Below are 26,409 nucleotides of genomic sequence, written 5' to 3'. Positions count from 1 at the left end.
GACCTTCAGTCCTCGCAAATGCTTAATTGGGACAAGACCTCCTAGAAAGAGTTGCTGAGAGCACTAGGCACTGGCCTCGGGCAATTTGTTGTTTTTGTTGCTGACCTACGCCTGACTCCAGCCCTGACAATGTCACTCCATACAATAGATGTTGGAATGTGATGCCCTCCAGATGTTTTGGACTACAGCTCCCATCTTGCCCAGCTAGTGCGGCCAGTGGCCAGGAGTGGTGGGCGTTGTAGTCTGTAACATCTCAAAAGCAGTAAGTTGGCTACGCCCCTGCTGTCCAGACACACCCAGGGCAGGGCAGAGAAAGCAGACTTCTTTGCTTTCGGGGGGGGGGTCACTCTTCCAGGCAGCAGTCTGGAGGACGTAAACGGATCTTGCCAAACAAACCGAACCCTTCCAACTGGCCAGGCTGCAGGATCCGGGCTTTCCGCCTGGCAGTTATGGATATGCATGTGTTGCACAAAGCCGGAAGGGGGAGAAAGGGGGAAGAAAAGATATTACTGTTGAAGCGAGGCATGTTTTTCCTACCTAGAAACTTTGAGAAAAAAGTTCTCTTTCCCTTGCAAGCGAAACTGCAGGCAGAAGTTTTATCATACCTCCACAGGGTTGCACCGAGGCTGAACTGCTGCTCCGAACCCTAGAAAGGGAGGCCAAGAGAGCAGAGAAGCAAAGTATACAAAGTAGGGGCCACCAGAGGCCGCATAAGGCCGGTTTAGAGCCTAGCCTGGCTCCACCAGTCAGCAGTCCCTTTTGTGAGTTCAGTGACACTGATAGAAAATAAGAGAGGGAAAGAAGCCTTATTGGAATGGTTGTTGTTGTTGTTTAGTCGTTTAGTCGTGTCCGACTCTTCGTGACCCCATGGACCAGAGCGCACCAGGCACTCCTGTCTTCCACTGCCTCCCACAGTTTGGTCAAACTCATCCGCAAGGAAGCAAATGGGAGGAAAGAGGAAAAGAGAATGCCACCAACACACAGATTGGTTCATCTCCCAAAGCCACTCAAAGTTACGCAGACCAGACTTTGTTTCAAAAACTAAATGCGTCAGGTTGCCAATTCCTGAGAAAGTTACAACTTCCCATCACAAAGGGTGGGAATCACTCCTCAAACTTAAGACACGTGGAACCTGGAGCTCCCTAGAAACGTGGGAGGCAGGAGAGTAACTTAGTCTACTACGTTCAGGGGAACCGCCTGAAAGTTGCGCCCTTTTCTATCCTAATATCCTGCGTGTAGAATCTAGAACACCTGAGGAGGGAAGCCCCTCACTCTGCACATGCTCAGGAGGCGCTGCCAGAAAGCCACGACTCCTCCTGCCCTCTTCAGCGCCACTCCCAAGCGCGGCGTGCCGAACCCTCTAACTCCCCGGGAGCCCCTCACTCTGCACATGCTCAGAGGGCGGCGGCGCTTCTCCTGCTGCGAGTTTTGAACCCGGCCATGACGAAACCGCCTCTGGGGTCACGCCCTGACTCGAGCTGGGCGGCTGGCGCTTCCGATGGAGAGGCTTTACCTGAAATAGTAGACATCGCTCTTGCCGGCGCTGAGCCCCGATTTCCGGATGACCTCCTCCTTCTTCCACCCGGGAGGCAGCGCCGGGCAGTCCACCCGCTTCCCCCGCTTCTCCATGCGCGGGGCTCGGCGGCGGCGCCCCTCCGACGGAGCCCAAGAAGAGAGTTGCTCCGGAGCAAGCGAGGCCTGCTGTCCGGCTGCCTGGCCGGCTCGTGCGGCGGCCCCTTGGCCGGCAGAGGAGGCCGGCCGGCCGGAGGCTGGGCAGGCGAGGGGCGCCGGAGAGACCCGCTCAGCGGCCGCCCGTCGAGGCTCCTGTCCAGCGGCAGCGGCGGCGACGCTCCGCGCCTGCTCCTCCTGCGCCGCTGAACTCCGTCGGCCAGAGCTGGGAGGCAGAGTTGGGGCTGCTGCGCGCGCAGCGCTCTCCTCTTGCCCGGTGGCGGCGACGGCGGCGGCCGCGGGAGCGCCTGCCTCTCCGCCTCCTCTTGCTGCTGCTTCCGTAACTGAGCCTCGGAATCCGTGTCATCGGCGCTCGGAACCTCGGGGTCATAGAGCCCGCGCGGCGCAGCCAAAGGAGGCGGGGAGGGGAGGGGGGCGGCACGCCAGCCAGCCAGCCAAGCGCCCGCCCCCCAGACGAGCCAGCCGGGCACATGCACCCGGCTCGGCCCGGAAGACCGCCTCCCCTGCCCTCCGCGCTCCAACTTTACGCGCGCCCCTCGCCGCGGACGGCACAGAGGAGGCGAATGGGCTGCGCAGCGCCGCCCTCCGAGGTAGTGCTAGAGGCGGCCGGGCTGCGTCTCTAACACCCCCCCCTCCCCATATCTTGGTAGGCTCCTCCAACTCCCATCAGCGCCGGCCAGCGCGACCAATGGTTAACGTCGACGTCTAGTGGGGCACAGGGTCCCCCGGTTGTTAGAGGGCGGGACTAGTGTGTGTTAGAGGGCGGTGCGGTGCAGTGGTTAGTGTAGTCCTGCACGGCACGGGGTTGGACTAGATGACCCTCGTGGTCTCTAGGGTTCTCTATGACTCTGACCTGGGAGAAGAGAGATCGATTCCCCGCTCACGGGGCTGGCCCGGGGACAGTCGCTGCTCGTCAGCCCGACCTACCCCGCAGGGTTGTCGTGAGGATGAAGTGAGCAGGGGGAGGACCATGGGAGCTGGAGGGAAACGCGGGATCGAACTGCGATGGTTTCGTATTATTGTTATCATTAGTTGCATTTATTCGTGTCGCGCTGCAAAAATGTCTCAAAGCCACTTGCAGTTCTGAAAGCGCGCGTGATACAAAATGTAACTATATTCAATAAAAGAATATTGATATATGTGCTGTAAGACTTCGCTGTTTCCAATGGAGCTTTACTCCTAGGTAAGTGTCTCTACTTTCCAAAGGAGCTAGTTTAGGATTGTAGCCCGGTGCTCCAGTTCCCGCACATTTGGAATCTGGAGCCGAGGGCTTTTGCTGAGTTTACTATTTTAGAGAGCGCCCTTGAGCATGTGCAGAATGACCTTCCCAGTGGCTACCGCGAAGGGCTAGATCCCTCAGTATAGGGTAAGGGCTTACTCCGAAAAAAGAGTTTCAATTTATAGGAAGCGCTTCTGAACATGTGCAAAGTGAGGAGCTCCAAATCCCACACATCTGGACTTAAAAAGTGGGGGTTTTCTCGGATAAAGACATTTAACATTTTTGAGAGCTTTCTGGCAAACGGAGAGGCACAGATCCCATACATCTGGTCGAGAGCTTCCTCCATAAAAGTTTAAACTTTTAGGCAGCGCTTCTGAGCAAGTGTATAGAATCACAGAATTGGAAGGGACCCTGAGGATCATCTAGTCCAACCCCCTGTTAGTTAGAGCGTGGTGCTGATAACGCCAAAGTTGCAGGTTCGATCCCCATATGGGACGTCTGCATACTTTTGTAAAGTGGATTTCCACACACACACAAATACACAGCTATTGAGGCGCTCCAGTTTCCAAAACTCTAGGTTTACTAGCGAGGTTCGAGGACAGAAAGAGTTCTAACTTTCAGGCAATACTTCTGAGCATGTGCAGAGCGCCGTCCCCCCTGGCTCCTGAACAGATCCATCACACACCGGAAATTGTGGGCGAGGTCGTGCATCTCCGAGAGCGGGAACTTTCGGGAAAACGAGCCGTCCGGATTCCGGACATCTTTAATTTTAGAAACGGGGAATTGTCTGCCTGGGCGGAGCCCGCCGGGTTCTCTGAGCCTGCAGTTGGGCGCGGAGGAGACGCGGACGCGGAGCGGGTTCAAATCTTAGGCGTTGCCTACGTGGAAGAGCCAAGGCGGGGAGAGGGGAGAGGCTTCCTTCTGTGCCAGCCACGTGTAGATGCCTACAAGAGAGAACTGGGCATCTTCGCCCTTCTGAGGCTTAAAACAGCATCAGTGAGGTTTATTTGCCATACCGCGAATGCAAAACAGAAACAAGAGCAAAGTTACTTCGGCTGCAAGGCTTGCCCTCATTGCAAATGCTTTAAGGCTGCCGTGAAAGCTACTTGAGCATAAACATGCAAGACCTCAGGTTGTTTATTATTTGAACGTAAGGCTTTCTGGTGAGCAAGCAGGTGCCAGAATAGGAAACTGCCTTATACCGAATCAGTCGACGTAACTCACTGTCTTGCAGTGGTTTTCCAGGGTACCAGGTTGGGGACAATGCCAGCCCTACGGTGCTAGGCTAGGGACTGGACCTGGGACCCTTTGCATGCATAGCATAGAATTGTGGAGGTGGAAGGGATACCAAGGGTCATCTGGTCCGACCCCCCTGCAATGCAGGAATATTTTGCCCAACATGGGACTTGAACCCACGACCCTGAGATTAAGAGTCTCATGCCCTACCCACTGAGCTACCAAGACAGATGTGCCCTGCCACTGAGCTACAGCCCTTACCCAATGGCCCCACGGCACACAGGACGAAAATCTTTCGCAAGGCTTGATGCAAAAGGCACACAGAGTGGTTTGAGAAAGCCCCACCCAGCTGGGTCAACCAGTGTGTGACTTCCCTATGCACAGGGTCAGAGAGGAAGTGCAAGGCAATTTAAAAAATGAATTATCTCCGCGTGCCAGTGAACTCTGAATTCCCTTCCAAACACACCTTTCTGCTTGGCCCTGGTTTATAATTTGGGGGAACAAAATGCAGATTCTTAGAAGCTGTTTGTGGTGACCTCTAGACTCCTTTAGGATTTGCCATCCTGTTTCTAAGCAAAACCCACACAATTTGGCCTACTAAGGGAATTGGAGGCTTCCAGCTCTCAGGTAGAGAGGAAGGGAAGGTGTCTCTGGTACAGTGGTACCTTGGGTTACATATGCTTCAGGTTACATGCGCTTCAGGTTACAGACTCTGTTAACCCAGAAATATTACCTCGGGTTAAGAACTTTGCTTCAGGATGAGAACAGAAATCATGCTCCGGCAGCGCAGCAGCAGCAGGAGGAGGCCCCATTAGCTAAAGTGGTGCTTCAGGTTAAGAACAGTTTCAGGTTAAGAACGGACCTCCGGAACGAATTAAGTACTTAACCCGAGGTACCACTGTGTTGGGAATAAAACAGAAGTGGAGGGCACCATCTTCACCCTAAACCATGCTCTGCTTTATGTGATGTGAGTTTGTTTCCAGGAGCATTTGCTTGACTGCAGCTGGAAACAGAATACTAGGTTGATCCGGTCTGATCCAGCCTTACTGTAATTTTTTTTTAAAGTGATTATATAAATGTGGAAAGGCTGAGGTGCCTGATCCACCTTGAGGCCCCATAAACAAGCTCACAACCTGTTACACAAGCTTAATTGCTCTTACGTCTTGCTATCCTAAATACACTTGCCATGAGATTCCTGCATTGCGGGGTTGGGCTACAATAGGTGACCCTCGCGATCCCTTCCAACTCTTTGATTCTATGAGACCCATCACATATATTTAGACTATGTCCCCCCCCCCCCCCCGAATCCTGTTAAGGGTGCTGGTAACTCTCCTTCTCTTGAGGGGCAAACTATAGTTCCCAGGATTCTTTTGAAGTCACCTGCTTCAATTGTGCATTGAATATGCTTTAAATGTTTAGTGTGGACCTGCCCTATAAAGCACCGAAGCTTGATCCTGACTCAAGGCACTTTCGAATAGTAAAGGTAAAGGTACCCCTGCCCGTACGGGCCAGTCTTGACAGACTCTGGGGTTGTGCGCCCATCTCACTTAAGAGGCCAGGGGCCAGCGCTGTCCGGAGACACTTCCGGGTCACGTGGCCAGCGTGACATCGCTGCTCTGGCGAGCCAGAACCGCACACGGAAACGCCGTTTACCTTCCCGCTGGTAAGCGGTCCCTATTTATCTACTTGCACCTGGGGGTGCTTTCGAACTGCTAGGTTGGCAGGCGCTGGGACCGAGCAGCGGGAGCGCACCCCGCCGCAGGGATTCGAACTGCCGACCTTTCGATCGGCAAGTCCTAGGCGCTGAGGCTTTAACCCACAGCGCCACCTGCGTCCCCTCTTTCGAATAGACACTTGCCCTAATAATAATCATAAATTAGAATTCCCACGCGACGCCTACTTGATCGGTATTGGATTTGAAACTGCTGAGCATATGAGGTTGTCTTGAAATATATTATTGTGTTTTCACGTGTGGACTTGCTTTGTTTGCTGTGAAATCGCTTCGGGATATATTTTTTTTTCCTGGGAAGCAAGCGGTTCATCCATGGGCGATTATCCATTGTTGCACGCACGCCTTACTCGGAAGTAAAGCAGCGCCATTCCATCCAACGGGACTTCTCTCTCTGGTGTGCAATGTTCTGGCCCTCCGCCTCCCCTACAGGAATGAAGAGATGCGGGGCAAAGGGAGGACCTTGAACTTTAACCAGATCCGGATTAAGCCATGCTGATCTCAGAGAGACCAGACGCCGGAACGAGGAAGGAAGGAAGGGAGTCTCTTCGCGTAACTCCGCCTCCCCAGCTGGCCGGCCATGCGCAGCGCGCGGGCGAAGGTGGCGCCCGTTTGCCGCGGCCGCGCAGACGCCCCTCGCATCTAATGGAGGGGTCCGGAGACGACCAGGAACCGGATTGGCTTCTGCCGGGGCCCGGCTGCAGCCCTGGGAGAGATCCTCTTGCTGCTGGAGGAAGAGTCCCATGTAAACAGGGGCGAACAGTTTGGGGGAGCGGGGGTTTGCTGCTTTGCTTCCACTGCGCCATCTACCGAGCTCGGTACAAAGCGGCGTAGGAAGCGAATTGGGCGCTCCGAATCGGAATTCGGACCCGCTCCCCTTTAGTCTGCCGGGGAGCTGGAAAGCTGGCGCCTCTCCCAAGGATATTGGGAGCAGTTGTGGTCGCCTCGCTTCCCAAACGGGACGTTGTAGAACTGGGAGCGTTTCAGAAAAAGGCAAAAGAAAAATGATCCGAGGGGGTGGAGAGGTCCTGCTGCTTCCCTGGGACTAGATGGGCTCCTGGTCTGATCCTGCAAGGCTCTTCTGATGCCCTCGCAAAAATACAGAGAGTTCATTGCAGAAAGAGAAAGGCATAGCTAGAGGGGAATACAGTGTGAGAGTGGGGGCGTCGCTGCTAACCTTCGAGAAAGCAGGCTGGCAACAGCATGAGAGAATGGAATAAGGAATACTTAATGGTTTACTAACACCAGTATAATTTTGCACACTTGCAAACTGCTGTGGACAGTCATTGGGGTGTACGCATGGGTGCAAGCTGCTGCTGTGTGCAAGAGATCTATGGACTGACATGCTAATTCTTACTTTATTATTAATTGGATTTTATTACCCTCCTTCGAAGAGCAGCGTTAGAAAAAAGGTGGAGAAGGGAGAAGGAAATGTATTGGATTCCTTATGGGAGCACACACAGAGAGGTGCCATTAGCCAGCAGCTCTCCAACTTTTTTTTTTAACAATAAGAAATTGCTCATGCCACACTGATTTTTTTTTAAATAAGAAATACATTGGAAAACAAAAGGATCACAACTAGGACTGCCCTCAGTATGATTTGATGCTCTTGCTCTCATTTTTTAAAAGATAACAATCCATAGTCTGTAAATAATCTCTCTCTCTATAGATACTATACAACACTACACTGAAATGTTTAAATGTTTCCTTGTCCTTGAATCTCCCCCAGCACACCTGTCATCCTCTCCTGCCACACCCTTTGAGAACCACTGCTATAAGGGGAGGGGGGAGCAGCAAACTTTCCCCCAAATCTGGTTGCAGCAAAGGAGGGAGCAACCTACTTCTCACAATATTACCACTGAGGATCCTTTGCTAAAAGGCATTTGCCCCATCATTGTGTCTTGGCTAGGGATGGAGGAGGATGTTACCACCTCAGCATCCCCCCCCCTCTCTCTCTCTCTCTAACTTTGGACCCCACTTTGGGTGCCCACCCCCCATGCAAAGATGGTGCTGTGCTCTTATGAGAATCAGTGTGTGCAGGTTGCAGGATGTGCCCCCTTACAAAGATGGCAAGTAAGGGTCAATGGTGCTGTATTCTCTGTGAGATGCAAGGAGGAGACCCCTTGACCTCAGCCCAGAATACCCGAAGGAGCGTCTCCACCCCCATCGTTCAGCCTGAACACTGAGGTCCAGCTCCGAGGGCCTTCTGGTGGTTCCCTCCCTGCGAGAAGTGAGGTTACAGGGAACCAGGCAGAGGGCCTTCTCAATAGTGGTGCCTGCCCTGTGGAACGCCTTCCCACCAGATGTCAAGGAAATAAACAACTACCTGACGTTTAGAAGACATCTGAAGGCAGCCCTGCTTGGGGAAGTTTTTAGTGTCTGGTGTTCCTTTTGGAAGCTGCCCAGAGTGACTGGGGAGGCCCAGCCAGATGGGTGGGGTATAAGTTGTTGTTAACAGGTTTGCTTGAATCTGAATGTCTGTGAATTCTTTGCACCATAGATTAACACTTTTCCTCCTTGCTGCTCCCTTAAAACAGCAGCTTGAGGCCCCAAAATATAGCAGGAAGATGTTCTTATCCCTATAGTAAGAGAAGCTTCCTTTCCAAACATCTGTTGCTTAGAAGGCTGTTGTTAGAATTGCAGTAGCAGGGCCGATAGAACACTGGTAACTGTAGTTACAGCTGGTAAAATGTTAACATGCTTTAGCACTTGGCGGCGAAAACATGAAAAATGAATTAATCTCTGTTTTGACCTTTCACTGCAGCTTGCCATGGCAAAGTAGTATCAGCAGGAAGCTCTCAGCACCGAATCATTGTGCACCTTGACCTGGATTGTTTTTATGCGCAGGTGGAAATGATCTGCAATCCTGAATTAAGAAGCAAACCTTTAGGTAATCTCGTAGTTGACTACTCTTCTGTGTATGTCTCCATTTTTCATTTTCCCCAAGTAATTACTGTATTTTTCGCTCTATAGGATGCACCGGACCACAAGAGGCACCTAGTTTTTAGAGGGGGAAATCAAGAAAAAATATATTATTTCCCCCCCCCCCAGCCCCAAAGAGCAGCGGACAGGTTGCGCACAGCCTGTCCGCTTCTCCCAGAGCTTCTCCGGGCTGCAGGGGAAGCCCAGATTCCCCCCCCCCCCAGCCCCAAAGAGCAAAGAAGCCAAGACAGGCAGCGGGATCCATCCCGCTGGCTGTCTTGGCTTCCTCTTTAGCCCCGCGCAACCTCTGCAGCCAGGAGAGGCACAGCTTTGGCAGAAGCCAAGACAGCGAGCGGGATGGATCCCGCTCGCTGTCCTGGCTTCCTTCTTAGCCTCGGGGCTGGGGCGGGGGAAGCCCGAGCTTCCCCCGACCCCAGCCCCCAGAACAGGTCAGGGAGTGGGCTTCCATCAGAGCAGAGTTACAGGTAATACCGTATTTTTCGCTCCATATGACGCACTTTTTTCCTCTTAAAAATAAGGGGAAATGTCTGTGCGTCTTATGGAGCGAATGTGTGGTCCCTGGGGCTGGGGGGGGGGGACCCGAGCTTCCCCCGACCCCAGCCCCCAGAACAGGTCAGGGAGTGGCGGCAAGGTTGCACGCAGCCTTGCCTCCACTCCCAGAGCTTCCGGGTGACTGCTCTCAAGAGTGAGTGCCTAAGGCTGCAATCCTAAACGCACTTGCTAGGGAATAAGACCCACTGAACACAGTGCAACTTGCTTCTGCTTAACTATGCGTTGATTTGTATTGGATATTAATCTTGGAAATAAAAAAAAAGGAGAAAAGCAGTACTGTGCGAGTTACTGAAATATACTTTGGCATGTTGAAAGCTCCAAATGGATTGTTCATTTCAGCTGCTTCATTTCTGCCTCTTCCAGGTGTGCAACAGAAATACCTGATGGTCACCTGCAATTATGAAGCCAGGAATGCTGGAGTCAAGAAGTGCATGTCTGTGAAAGAAGCCAAAGAAAAGTGTCCAGAATTGGTGCTGGTTAATGGAGAGGATCTGACAAAATACCGGGAAATGTCTTATAAGTTTACAGGTATCATCACCTTGACAGGTTTTTTTTTAAAAAAAATTATTAATACAGCAAGAAAAAAGAAAAAAACACAAATACCAAATTACACACAGGAATAACCATAGACACATAATTTTCTTAGCAAACAATAAAACATATATTGGTCTTAACACTAAAGACCCAACCTCCGTCTATTCCATATTTCGATTTCATATTATTGCCAACACAGACTTTTATCATAATTAAACTTTTTCTTAATATATCTAATTCCTTATATCTACCTTGCAACTATTACTGAAGTTCCTCGAATGCTGCAACAGAATTTAAACTACTATATTTATTTTTCAAATATTCTTTGAAAACCTCCCATTTTAAAACAAGTTTTGATTTATTCTTTATTTTTTCTGATAGACCTTCTAATTCGGCATATTCTGCCAGCTTTTGGATCCAATCTTGTATAGAGGGGATTTCATTACTCTTCCATTTTGCCGCGATCAGAACTCTTGCTGCCGCCGTCGCATATAAAAAGATTTTTAACAATGTGGAATTGGCAAACTTTGTCCTAACTTTCTAGGTTTGGATTTATATCCTTCCCTATTCCAGTGGTTCAGCCATGAGTACAGAACTCACCTCTATGACCTGGGGAAGGGACTATATCCAATTAGGAGAGTACGTTTCCAAGCACAATTCAAAGTGTTGTGCTGACCTTTTAAGCCCTAAAAACAGCCTCGGCCCAGTATATCTGAAGGAGCGTCTCCAGCTCCATCGTTCAGCAAGGACACTGAGGTCCAACCCTGAGGGTCTTCTGGCAATTCCCTCCCTGTGAGAAGTGAGGTTATAGTAAGTTTACCAGATTTTTTTAATGAATTCGGGGACACTTTTCAACTTCAATGGATTTTGTATGGGGACTGATTTGTAAATCCGGGGACTGTCCCCGGGAAATGGGGATGTCTGGTAACCTTAGGTTACAGGGAACCAGGTGGAGGGCCTTCTCAGTGGTGGTGCCTGCCCTGTGGAACACCCTCCCATCCGATGTCAAGGAAATAAACAACTATCTGACTTTTAGAAGACATCTGAAGGCAGCCCTGTTTTGGGAAGTTTTTAATGTTTGATGTTTTGTTGTGCTTTTATTCTGTTGGAAGCCACCCAGAGTGGCTGGGGAAACCCAGCAAGATGGGTGGGGTGTAAATAATAATAATAATAATAATAATAATAATAATAATAATAATAATAATTTTACTGCGGGAGGCAGTGGAAGACAGGAGTGCCTGGTGTGCTCTGGTCCATGGGGTCACAAAGAGTCGGACACGACTAAATGACTAAACAACAACAACAATAATAATGCACTCTACCTGCAGAAGGTCCCAGGCTCAGTATTTGGCCTCTACAGTTAAAAAGATCCGATAGTAAGTGATGTAATATCTCTTCCTGAGACCCTGAAGAGCCACTCCCGATCAAAGTAGAAAATACTGGGCCATAAGGGCAAATAATCTGAGCTGTCATAGGATAGCTTCATAGCTTCCTTTTATAGGACCCCTGCAGACTAGGTTTCTATTGCAGGTTTATCTTGTAACATGTTCTGGACACAAGGTTGGGTTAGTGGTGGATTTCCTCTTTGCTAGTTGCTCTGAAATGCTTCCCCTGACACTGCCATGTTATTGTTGTCCAGAGGGGCTAAAGCACAGCAAGAAAAATAAACCAGAAGATTTGTGCGTAGTATGACAGATTGAGTAATTTCACTAGGAAATAATAATAATAATAATAATAACAATAATAATAATAATATTTTATTTATACCCCACCCATCTGGCTGGGTTTCCCCAGCCACTCTGGGCAGCTTCCCAAAAAAATATTAAAATACTGTAATACATCAAACATTAAAAGCTTCCCTAAACAGGGCTGCCTTCAGATGTCTTCTAAAAGTCTGGTAGTTGTTTGTTCTCTTTGACATCTGGTGGGAGGACATTCCACAGGGCGGGCACCACTACCGAGAAGGCCCTCTGCCTGGTTCCCTGTAACTTTGCTTCTCGCAGTGAGGGAATCGCCAGAAGGCCCTTGGTGCTGGACCTCAGTGTCCAGGTAGAACGATGGGGGTGGAGACGCTCCTTCAGATATACTTGAATATTATGAAATGTGTACCAATTGGAAATGAAGCAGTGTGACAGCCCCAAAACCTTTGCAGGTGCAAACAGTATTGAGAGCAAGGTGGTCAGGAGATAATAATAATAATAATATTTTATTTATACCCCGCCCTCCCCAGCCAAGGCCGGGCTCAGAGCGGCTTACAAGCAATAATAAAAACAAGATGAATGATTACAACTTAAAAACAAAAATAAAATGCAACATTAAAATAATGGAACATTAAAATTTTAAAATGTGGCCTCATCGCAGGAGAAGGAAAAAAAAAAAAAAGAAGAGGGAGGGAATCAAATTGGCTCCAAGCCAAAGGCCAGGTGGAACAACTCTGTCTTACAGGCCCTGCGGAAAGAAATCAGATCCTGCAGGGCCCTGGTCTCATGAGGCAGAGCGTTCCACCAGGCTGGAGCCAGAGTTGAAAAGGCCCTGGCTCTGGTTGAAGCCAATCTAACTTCCTTAGGGCCAGAGACCACTAGGGTGTTGTTATTTATGGACCTTGAGGCTCTCCGTGGGGCATACCAGGAGAGGCGGTCCCGTAGGTACGAGGGTCCTAGGTCGTGAAGTGCTTTAAAGGTCAAAAGCAGCACCTTAAATCTGACCCTGTACTCCACCGGGAGATGTGAAGCCCACTAGGCAAGAGCAGATAAGGAAAGGACTTTGAAAGATGCGAGCTCTGAAGGGGCTTCAGAAGTCATGCACAAGCAGGGGAAAGATGAGGTGCATAGGCTTCAGCTGTGGAAACAGCTTGTGTCTCACACCTCCAGAACTTCCCCTCTTGCTCCTCCTACTTTTGTTGTAATGTGTGGACATTGGCTGGGCACCTCGGGACTTGAGGGATCTTCCCAAGGTCCTGTCGTGGTGATGTCATAAAGTTGCCTTGTGATGTGTGCATCTCCTGGAAGCAGATACATCCCTCATCGACAGCTTATTCCCTTGAAATATAAAGTTGGAGTAATAAAGGGCCTGAAACTTAACAAAACTTTCTCTTTTATTGCATTTAAAGTATTTCTTTCTGTCTTTTCATGGCTGAAGCAGTCCCAGAGTGCATTGAAATCAATGCACAGTGAAAACAGGTTGGGTGGAGGGAGATAATAATAATAAATTTTATTTATACCCGGCCAGAGCCAGGCTCAGGGCAGCTAACACCAGTAAAATTACAGTAAAAACATAATAGGGGGGGGGGGACCCAATTTAAAATACAGGTTAAAATACAATTTAAAATGCAGCCTCATTTTAAAAGTAGCCCATAGATCAAAACCGTAAGGGGAGGGAAACATAAGGGTCAGACTGAGTCCAAACCAAAGGCCAGGCGGAACAGCTCTGTCTTGCGGGCCCTGCGGAAAGATGTCAAGTCCCACAGGGCCCTAGTCTCTTGTGACAGAGCGTTCCACCAAGTCGGGGCCAGTACTGAAAAGGCCCTGGCCCTAGTTGAGACTAATCTAACCACCTTGCGACTTGGGACCTCCAAAATGTTGTCATTTGTGGAATAACATACAACCTGCAGAATCATGGCAGCGATCCTCTCCTCAAAGCCTGGGGAAATAAGTCACAGCTCAAGCCTGCCCTTGTCTACTCAGAAGTAATGCAGTGGGACTTGCTCCCTGGCAAGTGGGGTTTGGATTAGGGCCTGAGCATTCAGCTGCCACCAAAATCTTGTTCATTTCAATCAGCCTTGCAAAGGAGATGTTTATTGTGTTGGCTTTGGACTTGAAAGCTGTGGGTGGAAGTGCCAAGTCTATCAACTCCCCCAGGTCTCCTTAAGCAAGATGCATTGTCTCACTGTTGCTTTCAGTCTAAAGTGCTCCATATGCCATATTGGCCCGAATATAAGCCACACCCGAAATAAGCCGTAACTTTAAAATTCAAGGGGGGGAAATAAAAAAAAGACAATACCTGAATACCGTATAAGCCGCTCCCTTAAAATTCCGCAGGCACTCACACCCATTCCGTTCTGCTGTATGTCTGTTTCAGCAGCGATATTGTAAAAACCTATTTTTGTAAGGTTGTGAATTTAAGCCACACTTTAACTTTTCATGGTCGGAATTTGGAGTGGGGGAGTGTGGCTTATATTCAGGTCAATACAGTAACATGGTTGCTGTGAGAATGGGCAGAATGAAAAACAAATAGAAGAATAATTATTTTATTAGAAAAATACTTTTGATCTGGATTGATCAGGTATGGTAGACATTATGGTGGGCTGGCCTTCCAACTTTCCTTACATCAGCGGAGCAATGCATTCCTGTGTTTATGTTTAGCTTCCAACCCAGGCTGCTGAGTGTGGGGACCCCGAGCTGAAAAGTGCATCCTTCAGGTCTGGACTTGGACCCATCTGCCTCAAAAGAGGGTTCCTCAAAAGAGCAGTTCAGAAATATTAGGCAACCTTGTCAAAAAGTGTCAGGCCTAGGCTATGGGCAGCAGACTGTGATGAGCCTTGGATTTTTCTATTAAGGAGGTATTAATTTTCTTCTTCTCCCTGTAAGGTAAAGGTAAAGGACCGCTGGACAGTTAAGTCCAGTCAAAGGGGTTGTGGCGCTCCGGGTCATGTGGCCAGCAGGACTAAACCTTTTCTGGTGCAACAGGACACCGTGACGAATGCCAGAGTGCACGGAAATGCTGTTTACCTTCCTGCCGCAGCGATACCTATTTAACTACTTGCACTGGCGTGCTTCCGAACTGCTAGGTTGGCAGGAGCTGGGACAGAGCAACAGGAGCTCACCCCGTCATGGAGATTCGAACCGCCGACCTTCCGATCAGCAAGCTAAAGAGGCTCAGTGGTTTAGCCACCCGTGCCTCCCTCCACTAGCTCAGTTAAACACTTTGTTGTTTTGTCTACAGCCTTGTTGGAAGAATTTACTCCCCTGGTGGAAAGACTTGGATTGGATGAAAATTTTGTGGACATCACTGAGATGGTCGAAAAAAGGCTGGGACAATGGAAAAAAGATACCTTTTCTCAAATCTCTCTTTCAGGCCATGTATATAACAATCAGAGTAAGTATCTCACCCTTCCTAAGTGAGGCTGCTTGGCCTGTTAGATGCACCTCTTCATAACTCTTTCCGTTTGCTTTTCAGCTGTCGATTTACATGATCCAGTGCACATACGATTGGCTGTGGGGTCTCAGGTGGCAGCGGAGTTGAGAGCAGCCATGTACACCAGGCTGGGCCTCACAGGCTGTGCAGGAGTGGCAACTAACAAATTACTCTCCAAGTTGGTGTCCGGGACCTTTAAACCAAACCAGCAAACTGTTCTGTTACCAGAGGGTCGGCAGGACCTCATGAAGAGCCTTGACAACGTCATGAAAGTGCCTGGTAAGATGGGGAAGGGGAGATTCCTCTGCCCCAGTTAGATGTGCACTCACCTGTATAGGTTAGGGGGATTGTAGAGGAGGGGGATTGGGGAAGAGGTTTCTTCTTTTGAGTGGGTGGTGGGAAAAGAGAAATTCTACCTTGGTTTATTCTGTACACACATTGTGTGTTTTTTGTGTATAATTTTTTTATTAAATTTTCTGTTTTACAATTTAAAATATTCATTTAAACAACCTCAAAATGTCAATGATTTCCCTTCTTCTCTTTCCACGGTTCATTTTTCATATCATAAATCCCTGCATATTTTACATAAACTAAACCGTTCACTATTCCATTATTACATCCATCAAAACATATTTACACTGTTGAGTTTATCATAATGCTGTCAACGTTTTCAAGTATATACAATTTTCCCCCATATATTCAATAAACATTTTCTTATCTTCTTTAAATGTATGTTCTTCTTGTTCTCTTATTCTATATGTTAGGTCCGCAAGCTGCGTGTATTTCATCAGTTTAAGTTGCCATTCTTCTTTAATTGGGACCTCGCTTGCTTTCCATTCTGGGGCTGACAAAACACGGGCCGGAGTTGTAGCATACAAAAATAACCTTTTTTGTCACCTGGGAATTTCAATCTGAATTATCCCCAACAAAAAGGATCTGGGTTTTTTTGTTTTGTTTTTTTGGAAAAGCACTTTTAAACTTTTTTAAAAATTCATTATGAATTATTTCCCAATACTCTTTTACCCTTTTACAGGTCCTATTCTGTACACACATTGTTACCTTTCTTAGTGGTTGATAGGTTTTCAATCTGGAAGCAAAAAAGGCCGTTCAGAAATAAGGGGCCAGTTTTTACATACTAAGGGGACTTCCTGGGTTTGCTTTCAAATAAATAAATATCCTTGTGGGCATGCCTGAAGCCTCCTGCTGTCTTTGAATTGAGGACTTCCTAGTTCAAAGCCAGCATTCCATTCCATTTCATGGTAGTATACTGAGAAATTTGCACTCCCCTGTTTGCTCCAGTGCTTGTAGAGTGAACTATTTCTCTTGTGCAGGTATCGGCTATAAAACAGCAAAGCGCCTTGCGACACTGGGAATCACCACGGTGCGTGACCTTCAGACGTGCCCGACTGCAATCCTAGAGAGAGCGCTGGGATCTTCAGTTGCTCAACATATCCAGAAGCTCAGCTGGGGAGAAGATGATTCCCCAGTCAACCCATCAGGGCTCCCTCAGGTATAGAGGAAAACACAGATGCTCAAGGTCTTCCCAAGAGCCAGTGTGGTGTAGTGGTTAAGAGTGGTGGACTCGTAATCTGGTGAACCAGGTTCGCTTCCCTGCTCCTCCACATGCAGCTGCTGGGTGACCTTGGGCCAGTCACACTTCTCTGAAGTCTCTCAGCCCCACTCACCTCACAGAGTGTTTGTTGTGGGGGAGGAAGGGAAAGGAGAATGTTAGCCCTTTGAGACTCCTTCAGGTAGTGATAAAGCAGGATATCAAATCCAAACTCCTCCTCCTCCTCCTCCTCCTCTTCTTCTTCTCTGCCTCCGTTCTCAACATTCTGCCATGCCCTAGTCACTGGGGGCAGAGAACACTTTCTCAGCCCAGGTCCCACATTCCCTCACGGCGGACAAAGGCCAGAGGCAAAGATGGGCAGAGCAATGGGTGCAAATCTAGATTCTGTGTCATAGGTTCTATTCCAGCCACACACACATCAGCTGTTTCAATGCAGACCTACCTCTCCCCAAGAGGCATTAAAAGGTAAAGGGACCCCTGACCATTAGGTCCAGTCGTGACCGACTCTGGGGTTGTGGCGCTCATCTCGCTTTATTGGCCGAGGGAGCCGGCATACAGCCATGTGGCTAGCATGACTAAGCCGCTTCTGGCAAACCAGAGCAGCGCACGGAAACGGCGTTTACCTTTCCGCTGGAGCAGTACCTATTTATCTACTTGCACTTTGTCGTGCTTTCGAACTGCTAGGTTGGCAGGAGCAGGGACCAAGCAACAGGAGCTCACCCCGTCGCGGGGATTTGAACCGCCAACCTTCTGATTGGCAAGTCCTAGGCTCTTTGGTTTAACCCACAGCGCCACCCGTGTCCCCAAGAGGCATTATCACAGATCAAATAATATCCATCCCGGTCAAAGCTTTGAAATGGACATTGAGTAGGGATGTTGAGGGTTGTGGCCCAAGAAGAGTCCTGAGGGCCAGACAGAGATATCTGGAGAGAGTGAATCTCCCCACCTCCCTGCCTGAGTTTTCTTGTTGTTGGGATCTGTCTGTCTCAAGAGACAATGGAGTGTGCCATCGGGGATGAAGTCACACCATTGTGTTAGCAGCAACAAAATGACCTCCTCAGGGCACAAGTCTGGGCAGTGTGTCTGGAGGTCCTGGGCTGGCCAGATGACAATACCCCCCTCTCGGCCTCACTGATGTGGTCCAAAGGAAAGCAGAGCAATACATTTGGTACTAGCTTGGCTGTGATTCATCAGAAATTTGACTTACTGTACTTGGTTTACCCAAACACAGTATTTCAGAGGTGATTTCACATGTAAATCTTAAAGAACAAAGATAGTTGGGTGAAAAATCAGCTCGTGCAGAATGTACAGATCCATGGTTTCTTCATATTTTTTCCGACCCATTTGTTGTCGCTGTGGTATTAACAATTACAATAATGGTTTTTTTAATGTTCTGCAGTCTCTCAGTGATGAAGACTCCTTTAGAAAGTGCTCTTCCGAAGCCGAAGTGAAAAAGAAAATTGAAGAGCTGCTTGCTAGTCTTCTGGACAGGTGACCTTACTGCGGAGTAACTTATCAGAAGAGATGCACCTGGGCATAAGCTGAAATATCTCTTATAAAATACAGTGGTACCTCGGCTTAAGTACTTAATTTGTTCTGGAGGTCCGTTCTTAACCTGAAACTGTTCTTAACCTGAAGCACCACTTTAGCTAATGGGACCTCCTGCTGCTACTGCACCGCCGACGCACGATTTCTGTTCTCATCCTGAAGCAAAGTTCTTAACCTGAGGTAATATTTCTGGATTAGCAGAGTTTGTAACCTGAAGCGTATGTAACCTGAAGCGTATGTAACCCGAGGTACCACTGTATGTATTTTTGACTTGGCTATCATCATGCATGTGTGTGTCATTTGTCCTGCCAATGGCTGTTGCATTCAAATCAAGCAGGACTGGGGAACTGCAAGCACAGGGCCTAAATGCCACCCATCCAAGCCTCTCTCTGTCTGGGCCTCTTGCCCAGGCCATGTTTCTTCTCCCCAGGTCTTGCCTCTCAACAGCCTCCTCGAATGCTGTTGCCTGGCGTGTGTCTGTGCAGAAGCTTTTGGCTTGTCAAAGCAAGAGTTGGTTCTGTTGCTCCGCCCACCACTGGCACATGACACTTGCTCTCCCCCCCCCCCACGTCACCCAGGAGGGAATGGGCTACTTCCATTCCCAGACGGAACTGGAGGTCAGTGGAGGCGTCCACTGGAGTCAGATGTGATGTGGTATTTTCACCAATGTCCCTTGAGCAGCCTTCTGCATGACCTCTCATGCTGTCCCCCAGTCCTCCAGAACAGGTTTTCCAGGGGCAAAGTAGCTACAGGAGGAAAGTCATCCCACCCCCTCTTTCTGGCAGCAGGAGCCACTCACAAGATCAAGCTTCCTCATAAACTCGGCCCTCCAGATGTTTTGAGACGACAGTTCCCATCATCCCTGGCCACTGGTCCTGCTAGCTGGGGCTCATGGGAGTTGTAGGCCAAAAACATCTGGAGGGCCGAGGTTGAGGAAGCCTGCCCAAGATGCTCCTGCCAGTAGAACCTGAATTTGAATCTCAGCCATAATCCAAAGCACATTGTTTAGTAGTGTTGATAAAGTGTTGCTTTCTCTCCTTTGGCTGAAGAAGCTTCCCCAACCCTCCCTCCCTCCCTCTCTCTCTCACACACACACACAGTTTGTGGCCCCCAGCAAATTACCTCCCAAGACAATGTGGCCCTTGATGGGGTGGGGATGTCACCCAGCTATCCACGTAGCTGAAGCTCTTGGAGTATTTCTGCAGTGCTGTAAAAATGCTTGATAGGGTTTAGTTTTCTTGAGCCAGGCGAAACTGAGATGTTTGGGAAATGGTGGGCATGTCACCCTCTGTCTGCTTCTCCATGTTTGTTTGTTAGGTTATACAAGGATGGAAGAAAGCCACATACCATAAGATTAACAATCCGGCAGTTTTCCCCTACCAATAAATGGTTTAATCGGGAGAGCCGCCAGTGCCCCATTCCCTCGCATGTGGTCCAGAGGATCGGAACAGGTAACTTGCCTTTGTGGGGGGACTTCTCCTTCAAGATGTGTCTTGTGCAACCATTGCATGCTTTTCAACGATTGGTCAAGATACACTCCTTGGAGCTTCCTTTGAGTTGAGCCCCTTCCCTCCTTGCTGGGTTGCTTTTCTGTTCTGTCTTGTTTTGTTTTGTTACCAGTTGGTTTTGTGGCTTTGTTTTCTGATGTTTATTATGATTTTGTGCTTGCTGCAGTTGCGAGATTTTTGTATCCTGACCTGGGACTGTTCCGTTAAGGCTTTTAAGTGCAAATAACCAATCTGAAGAATTGTGTCCAACGAAATTGTACTTCGAGTAGACTCATTAAAATTAATGGAGCTAGGTTAGTTGCGCCCATTAATTTATATGGGTCTTCTGTGAGTAGCACTAACGCTGGGTACATTTCTAAACAACTGAGGTGCAGAGGCTCATCACACTAGCCATAGCGATTCCTCCAAGGAGAGCAGAAAACTGCCTGCATCTTGAGCCGTTACATAATGCCTCCCTACACACACACACACACACACACACAGAGAGAGAGAGAGAGAGAGAGAGAGAGAGAGAGAGAGAGGCACCAGCCTGTTTACCTGTATTAGCTGACAGTGAGCTGGAAAAGGGTGCTATAGTGGTTCACATGCTGCCCTTGAGCTGGGGAGAGCAGTGTACATGACCCAGGTCAGCATTCATTTTGCATTTCATTCCAATCAAGCACTATTATTCTATGAAGTGTGGTCATTTATACCACTTGAGGAACCCTAACTAAGGAGAAAAGCATCCAGTCTCCCTACAGCAAAGAGCAGCAATTACCTAGGCATGACAGACAATGTGTTAGGATTGCAGTCATGATGTTTCTTTGGGAGTAAGTTCAGTATATTCTTGGGGGGCACAGCTTCTTCATCCCAGGCCTACAGGTAGCGACCATTTCTTATCCACCTTGTCTCTTTGTTCCTAGCACCCCTCACTCCCTCTGTCATAACATACAGACTCTCCTGGCGATAAGGACAGGGAAGTATCTTCAGAGTCCCCTCTGAGCCAGCGTGGTATAGTGGTTAAGAGCAGTTGACTCGTAATCTGGTGAACCGGGTTTGATTCCCCGTTCCTCCACATGCAGCTGCAGTCACACTTCTCTGAAGTCTCTCAGCCTCACTCACCTCACAGAGTGTTTGTTGTGGGGGAGGAAGGGAAAGGAGATTGTTAGCCGCTTTGAGACTCCTTCGGGTAGTGATAAAGCGGGATATCAAATCCAAACTCTTCTTCTTCTCTTATGAGTCTTTCCTTGCCTCAGTGCCCTGTCTCTTCTCCTTAATCCTCCCTTCCTTGCTCCTCTCTCTCAGCTCTTTGCACTAGAGATGACAAAGCATCGCTCTGCCCGTCCCCAAAAGAGATCAAGCCTTCAAGTGTCTGACGTCACTCCTTGCAAAGGCCCAAGGTCGTTGCAAATATGCTGTACAATTATTTTGGGGAAAGCCTGATGCTCCCTGCTCCAAGGTGCCCTCCTCAATTTACTTTGGGGGCAGGGGTAAGGCAGAGATAGCTTTAGGTTCTCCCAGTTGCCACTGAGTATGCTCTCTTCTGGTGACTAGCAGTGTCCACAAAAACTTCTGCCTGTCCCTTTCCCTACTGAACACCCACCCACCTATCAGTTGCCTTGCATCCAGGCTCCCTATATATTGTTTTCAATTTTTTATTTCTCTGCATCCTGGGCTTCAGACCACCCTTGTATCCCACCCAAGCAAACAACTTTCCCTTCCTTCATAGAAACGTGGGTGCCAGCGTGCCAGCTCTGGCAACGGGTATTGGAGGCAACATTGTTACAAGTTCCATACTGTATAAATCGGCCTTAGCCAATCTGGTGTCCTCCAGATGTTGTTGGATGACCACTCTCACGGTCCCTGACCATTTGTTATGCTGGCCGGGGTGGTGGGAGTTGGGAGTCCCAACACCCAGAGGGTACCATGCCGTCTCCCCCAGTATAGATGATCCTTACTGGAATTCTGGTGCAGATCTTGTTTGACACTGTAAACCGTGTGTAACTTCAGGGTGGGTTTCTCCTGCTTCAATGTTCACATCCAGGTGGCTCCAAAGTCAAGACACACCTGGTTGATCTCCTGATGAAACTGTTTCATAAGATGATAAACGTGCAAGTTCCGTTTCATCTGACGCTTCTGAACGTCTGCTTCTCCAGCCTCAAGGCCCCTCCTGCTTCCGCCAAGCAGACTATTGGGTTTTATTTAACTCGTTCACCACCCTCTTCCAGCTGCAGCAAAGTCATTCATGTAAGTTCAGAACTGTATTTCTTTTTTGTAAATATATATGTAGAGAGAGAGAGAGATATGTTGCCTGCCCTGTCCCAAATAAATGTTTACTTAAATTCACCCAAAAAGAGCTGAACTCCTCACCTATACTTTGTGGACAAGAATCTCATCTAGTACACCAGCTCAGCCTGTTGGTATTGGATGTGTCGCCACCACAAATACAGTATAGGTCAGCAGTGGCCAACCTGGTGCCCACTGGATTACACCTTCACAATCCCCTGACCATTGGCCATGCTGGCTTGGACTGATGGTAGTTGAATCCAACAGCATATGGAGGGTACCCAGTTGGCTAACCCTGGTATAGATGGTCCCTATCAGAATTCTGGCACAGATCTCAACAGCAGTTTGTTTGTTTTTATAAATGAGTAACGTATGTGTAGAGCAGGCAGACCAGTGAAAATATTTCTGGACCTACTCGCAAGAGTACCATTCAAGGAGCAATTAGAAGAGATTGACAGTCAACTGAATGATGCTTGTTGGGTATCTCAGTCTTTGCCAAGCTAATGCTGGCTGCAGATGTTTTGGACTACGACTCCCATCAGCTCTAGCCAGTGTTATAGACTGGTTGGAGGCAGAGGAATGGTGGGAGGAACTGGCTGGGGAGCCAGCAACAGGGCTCAGTGAGTTGGGACAGTCTGCGGCAGAGAGAAGTCAAGAATGAGAGCAGAAGCTGAAGCAGGAGAGTGGAAGGAGGGAGGTCAAGAGGCAGAGATGAGTCAGGCTGGTGAAGTTATAGGTGTCTCCCCCTTCCCTGCTGTGACAAGCTCCCCTCCCCCCTGTCTGTCAGGCTTTGGGAACTTGGCTCCCCACCCCCCAGGCTGTAGATAAGCAGGACAAAGCGAAAAGAGTCTCTTACCATTTAAAGAGTTTTTAATGATCACAGCAAAAGAACAAAGCATTGATTCTCGGAATGGAAGTGCTCCCAATTAAGGTTTCCACCCACTTCCCCCCTAGTCACTTCTGTGCCCTGCAATCTGATCTCACAGCCACCGTGCTTTTTGTGTAGCCACCTTATCTGCTCAACGTGGCCTTGGGCTGATAGGCTGGACACTTCCCAGTGAGAGTCTATTAGCTCTCTCTCTCTCTCTTCCAGTTCTTCTTCTCCTAGCTGTCCCCCACTCAGTTCTGCCCAGCTGTTGTCTTCCAAACTACTGTATTTTTCGCTCTATAAAACGCACCAGACCATAAGATGCACCTAGTTTTTGGAAGAGGAAAACAAGAAAAAAAATATTCTGAATCCCTGAAGCCAGGACAGCCAGCGGGATCGCTCCGCAGTGATCCCACTTGCTGTCCCAGCTTATGGGATAGCTGCCTGCAGCCTCTCCCAGGCAAGGGGAGCCTTCATCCCCTGCCCGGGAAAGGCTGTGTGCAGCTAAGGCTCCCCCAAGAGCCGCACTCCCTTTAAAGAGCACGCGGAGTGTGTGTGCAGCTCTTGGGGGCTTTTCCCACCATTTCTCATCAGAGCAATACTCCTCAGACACTGACTTGCAGAACCAGGAGATGTATGAAACGGGAGGAGCAAATACACAGTGGCGTAGCATGGGGGGTGCAGGGGGGGCCGGCCACACCGGGCGCAACATCTGGGGGTTAGGGTTAGAGGGCGCAAGTCCACGGGTTAGGGGGTGCAAATTACTTGCCTTGCCCCGGGTGCTGACAACCCACGCTACACCACTGCAAATACAGACTGCCCACAGGCGCAGTCTCTGACTGCTTGCAAGAAGCCCTGGAGAGGGGGAGGTGGAGAGCTTTAGTCATGGCAACTTATTTCATGGATTAGGCCCTACTACAAGGCATGAGCTGCTGTGCTCATTAGGCTCGAAACCCAGCCAAGTCTCTTGAGTATCGTGCTTCGCTAATAAAGAGTTAGCCCCAGCTTTAAGCTGTGTTATTTACGGACTAACTCTGCGACAGCCAGGCTGGGGCTGGTGGAAGCTGTAGTCTGAAACATCTGCTCAGAGCACCAAATAATTTCGTGGCAAATAATGTTCTTGCACAAAAAAATTGTGTCATTTGTGTTGCAGGAAACAGAAGGCATGGGTGCAGGACGCATAACTTCAGGAGATAAGCTGGACTGCTGTGAAGCTTCCTCAGAGTTGAAGAGTGCTATAAAAGGTCGACTGGAGTCCCCAGACCTCCTGAAAGATACTGGTCTTCTTGAGTTCCCGCTTCATTTACTTCCTGATGGCATTGACTGCAACGTGTTTAACCAGCTTCCAGCAGACATTAAGGAGGAGATTATTTCTAGCCAAATGAGAGGAGATTCTACAGCATCTCTACCGGAACGAACATTATTGGTCCCAAGGGAAGGAAAGCCAGCTAAGGCACAAGACCAAACGAGCCACGCATCTTTGATTTCTGGAGGCATCCAACAGGACATAAGCTCTTTGGCATGTGGGGGCATGGCATCCACCAATGACAAGCCACCCCTAGCTGTAAACACTTGTGCTCCCAGCTGCCCTCTAGAGACTGGTGAAAATGCCTCAATTGCTGACGCTACTGTGGGTGTTAAAAGCTCGCCCCTAGTTCCATCTCAGCCTTCATTTCTGCAGCTTTGTATTCCAGAGGGGCAGAAACACCCAGACAAAGAAGCCAGCAACGAAGGTTGGAAAGACGGTTCAAAACTTGTCCTCCCTCCCAATATTGATCCCCAAACGTTTTCCGAGTTGCCTACAGAGATGCAGAAGGAACTGTTGGTGGAGTGGAAGAGCCAGGAGCCTGCTTCCAAGCTGCCGGCTGGCAAAACTCAAAACAGGCTCAAAAGGGAAAAGAAAGGGCTTCCTTCAGCCCCCCACTCAAACAGCTTATTAAGATATTTTAAACCCAAATGATCACCAGATACACTGGGTTATCAGTGCAGTGTTGAAACTAAAGAAAATCACATGGCTGAATTCTAGGATGGTGCCATTTCTGACAGCAACTGGACAAGAGGGTTTGTTTTGTTTTGTTTTAGTGCACCCTCAAGTTAAATATATATATAACCTCCCTGCACATGGACAACTAGCTCTTGTCTAGCTTTCTCCCCAATGTGCTACTTTGCTACATAAGGGTTTGCTTCTTTAATATGTTGGGAGTGCTTAGAAAATGCAGCTACCCACATGCTATCTGCTATAATTGGGAAAGAACCTGACCATGTGATTTTGATGATTTGTGCCGGTGAGCTCTAATCCAAAATCCCTTTTCTCTGAAATGTAAATTTCTTAAAACTCTGGAGAAGAGGTACAAGAAAGGGAAGTGTGTGTGTGGGGGGAGGGTAATATTAAAGGAACACCCCCAGGAAATATTGCTCCCCCTACTCTCACCGTCAAGCACATTGTGGTGATGAGGTTTCTGACCTCTGAAAAGACAGGTGAGAATATGGGATGGGCGAGGAAAAGCACATAACAGGAGAGACAGACATGAGTAGATGGAACTTGGTGGACCTAGATCCTCTGGTAAGGCAGGGTGATTCAGAAAATGGGGTTTTCCATTTCCATCCTCAAAGTGGGGGGAGTTGACACAAACACAACCAGAATTCTTCGTTCATAAACACAATAAAGTGTGTTATTAACCATGGAGTAAGAGTCTGAATTCTTATGACAACGTCTTCCCACTTATGTGTAGAGCAGGTCAAAATACTGTCAGCTTCCTGGAACTAAGCTTGTGTTCCTTAAAGAACTTTGAAGCTGGGAGAAATTTTACAGGTGCACATGTTCCTATTTTAACATTTATGCTGTAAAGGCACTCCATGCATGTGTATTTAGGAGTAAGCGCCATGGTTTTCAAGGGGGCTTCCTCTCAGGTAAGTGTGTGTAGCACAGCTGACTTTGTCAATGCAGCCTTCATACCAAACAGTCACACGGACCCAAGTAAAACATGCCCATAGTGGTTGTGGTCAATATATGTTGTGTGAATGTATGTATGTGTATCTCCAGCATTGAGATCAGGATATAATCTGGGGCTGCTGAGTCTCGCAAGTGGAATGAGCATAACTGCACTCCTCACATCTCTCTCCTAACAAATGTCATCAACCTGATGCCAGACTGAAATGGATCCACTTTTCCAGTCTCCTCGAAGCATGCCTGAAGTGGGACAACTGCCATGTTCTCAAGCACATTGCCCAAAAGGGATGTTTGCCATTGGGCAACAGTTGTCTAACACTTCTGGGTCCAGAGAGGTCCTCTAAGGAAGAGATGCACCGCAACCACCACCTCCGTGAAGGCAGATGGTACCTCCCCCTTCTCCAATGAAGCCTTGGCCACTCTCTGGACCCACCCAGACAGCACCCTACAGCTAGCTATAAGAAGCCAAGGTAGGCATTAGTCAAGGGGGCAGGTGGTCAGCTGCGCTTATCCAAGAAAATTGTCCTCATCCTCAGGCCACAAGAAGATAAAGTGGTCCAGAAGGAGAAGATGGTGCAGTGGGTTCCTCCAGTGTGGACTTGCTCCAACTGTGGCATCCTACTCTGCCTAGATCTGAGTGATTTTGTCCCTAAAGTGCCTTGCAA

At 48.7% G+C, this 26,409-nt stretch overlaps 2 protein-coding genes across 3 annotated transcripts in view; one reads left to right on the top strand and one right to left on the bottom strand.

Moving 5' to 3' along the window:
• The window catches only part of MBD2 (methyl-CpG binding domain protein 2), a 67,362-nt gene extending 65,101 nt beyond the window's left edge, over positions 1–2,261 (bottom strand). Inside the window, exon 1 of the mRNA XM_083702944.1 lies at positions 1,514–2,261. Coding sequence (XP_083559070.1) covers positions 1,514–1,629 — 116 coding nt within the window. The 5' untranslated portion in view covers positions 1,630–2,261. The remainder of the gene's footprint in view (positions 1–1,513) is intronic.
• A 3,986-nt stretch (positions 2,262–6,247) lies between these two features.
• POLI (DNA polymerase iota) lies at positions 6,248–25,480 on the top strand. 2 transcript variants are annotated; one of them, XM_083702683.1, is made up of 10 exons: positions 6,248–6,618; positions 8,638–8,763; positions 9,732–9,896; positions 14,844–14,996; positions 15,078–15,314; positions 16,367–16,545; positions 18,005–18,096; positions 19,471–19,604; positions 21,685–21,887; positions 23,948–25,480. In XM_083702683.1, exons 1-10 carry the CDS (start codon positions 6,366–6,368, stop codon positions 24,752–24,754), a joined length of 2,349 nt encoding a protein of 782 aa, XP_083558809.1. In that variant the 5' UTR covers positions 6,248–6,365; the 3' UTR covers positions 24,755–25,480. The 2 variants fall into 2 exon arrangements, with proteins under 2 accessions (XP_083558809.1, XP_083558810.1); XM_083702684.1 differs by lacking the exon at positions 21,685–21,887 and having other exon boundaries at positions 6,453–6,618.
• The last annotated feature ends 929 nt before the right edge of the window (positions 25,481–26,409 follow it).

The sequence above is a fragment of the Podarcis gaigeae genome, assembly GCF_964106915.1.
Source record: "Podarcis gaigeae genome assembly, chromosome: 11".
Classification (NCBI taxonomy): Eukaryota; Metazoa; Chordata; class Lepidosauria; order Squamata; family Lacertidae; genus Podarcis; species Podarcis gaigeae.
The sequence above is the reverse complement of the archived record's forward strand: the minus strand, read 5'-3'. Positions and strand labels throughout refer to the sequence as shown.

Excerpts from the sequence above, each read along its gene's own strand:
- POLI (XM_083702683.1), top strand. The coding sequence starts at position 6,366 with ATGCTGATCTCAGAGAGACCAGACGCCGGAACGAGGAAGGAAGGAAGG. Across the intron at positions 16,546-18,004 it reads ACCCATCAGGGCTCCCTCAG|TCTCTCAGTGATGAAGACTC; the intron begins GTATAGAGGAAA and ends AATGTTCTGCAG. Across the intron at positions 18,097-19,470 it reads CTTGCTAGTCTTCTGGACAG|GTTATACAAGGATGGAAGAA; the intron begins GTGACCTTACTG and ends TTTGTTTGTTAG.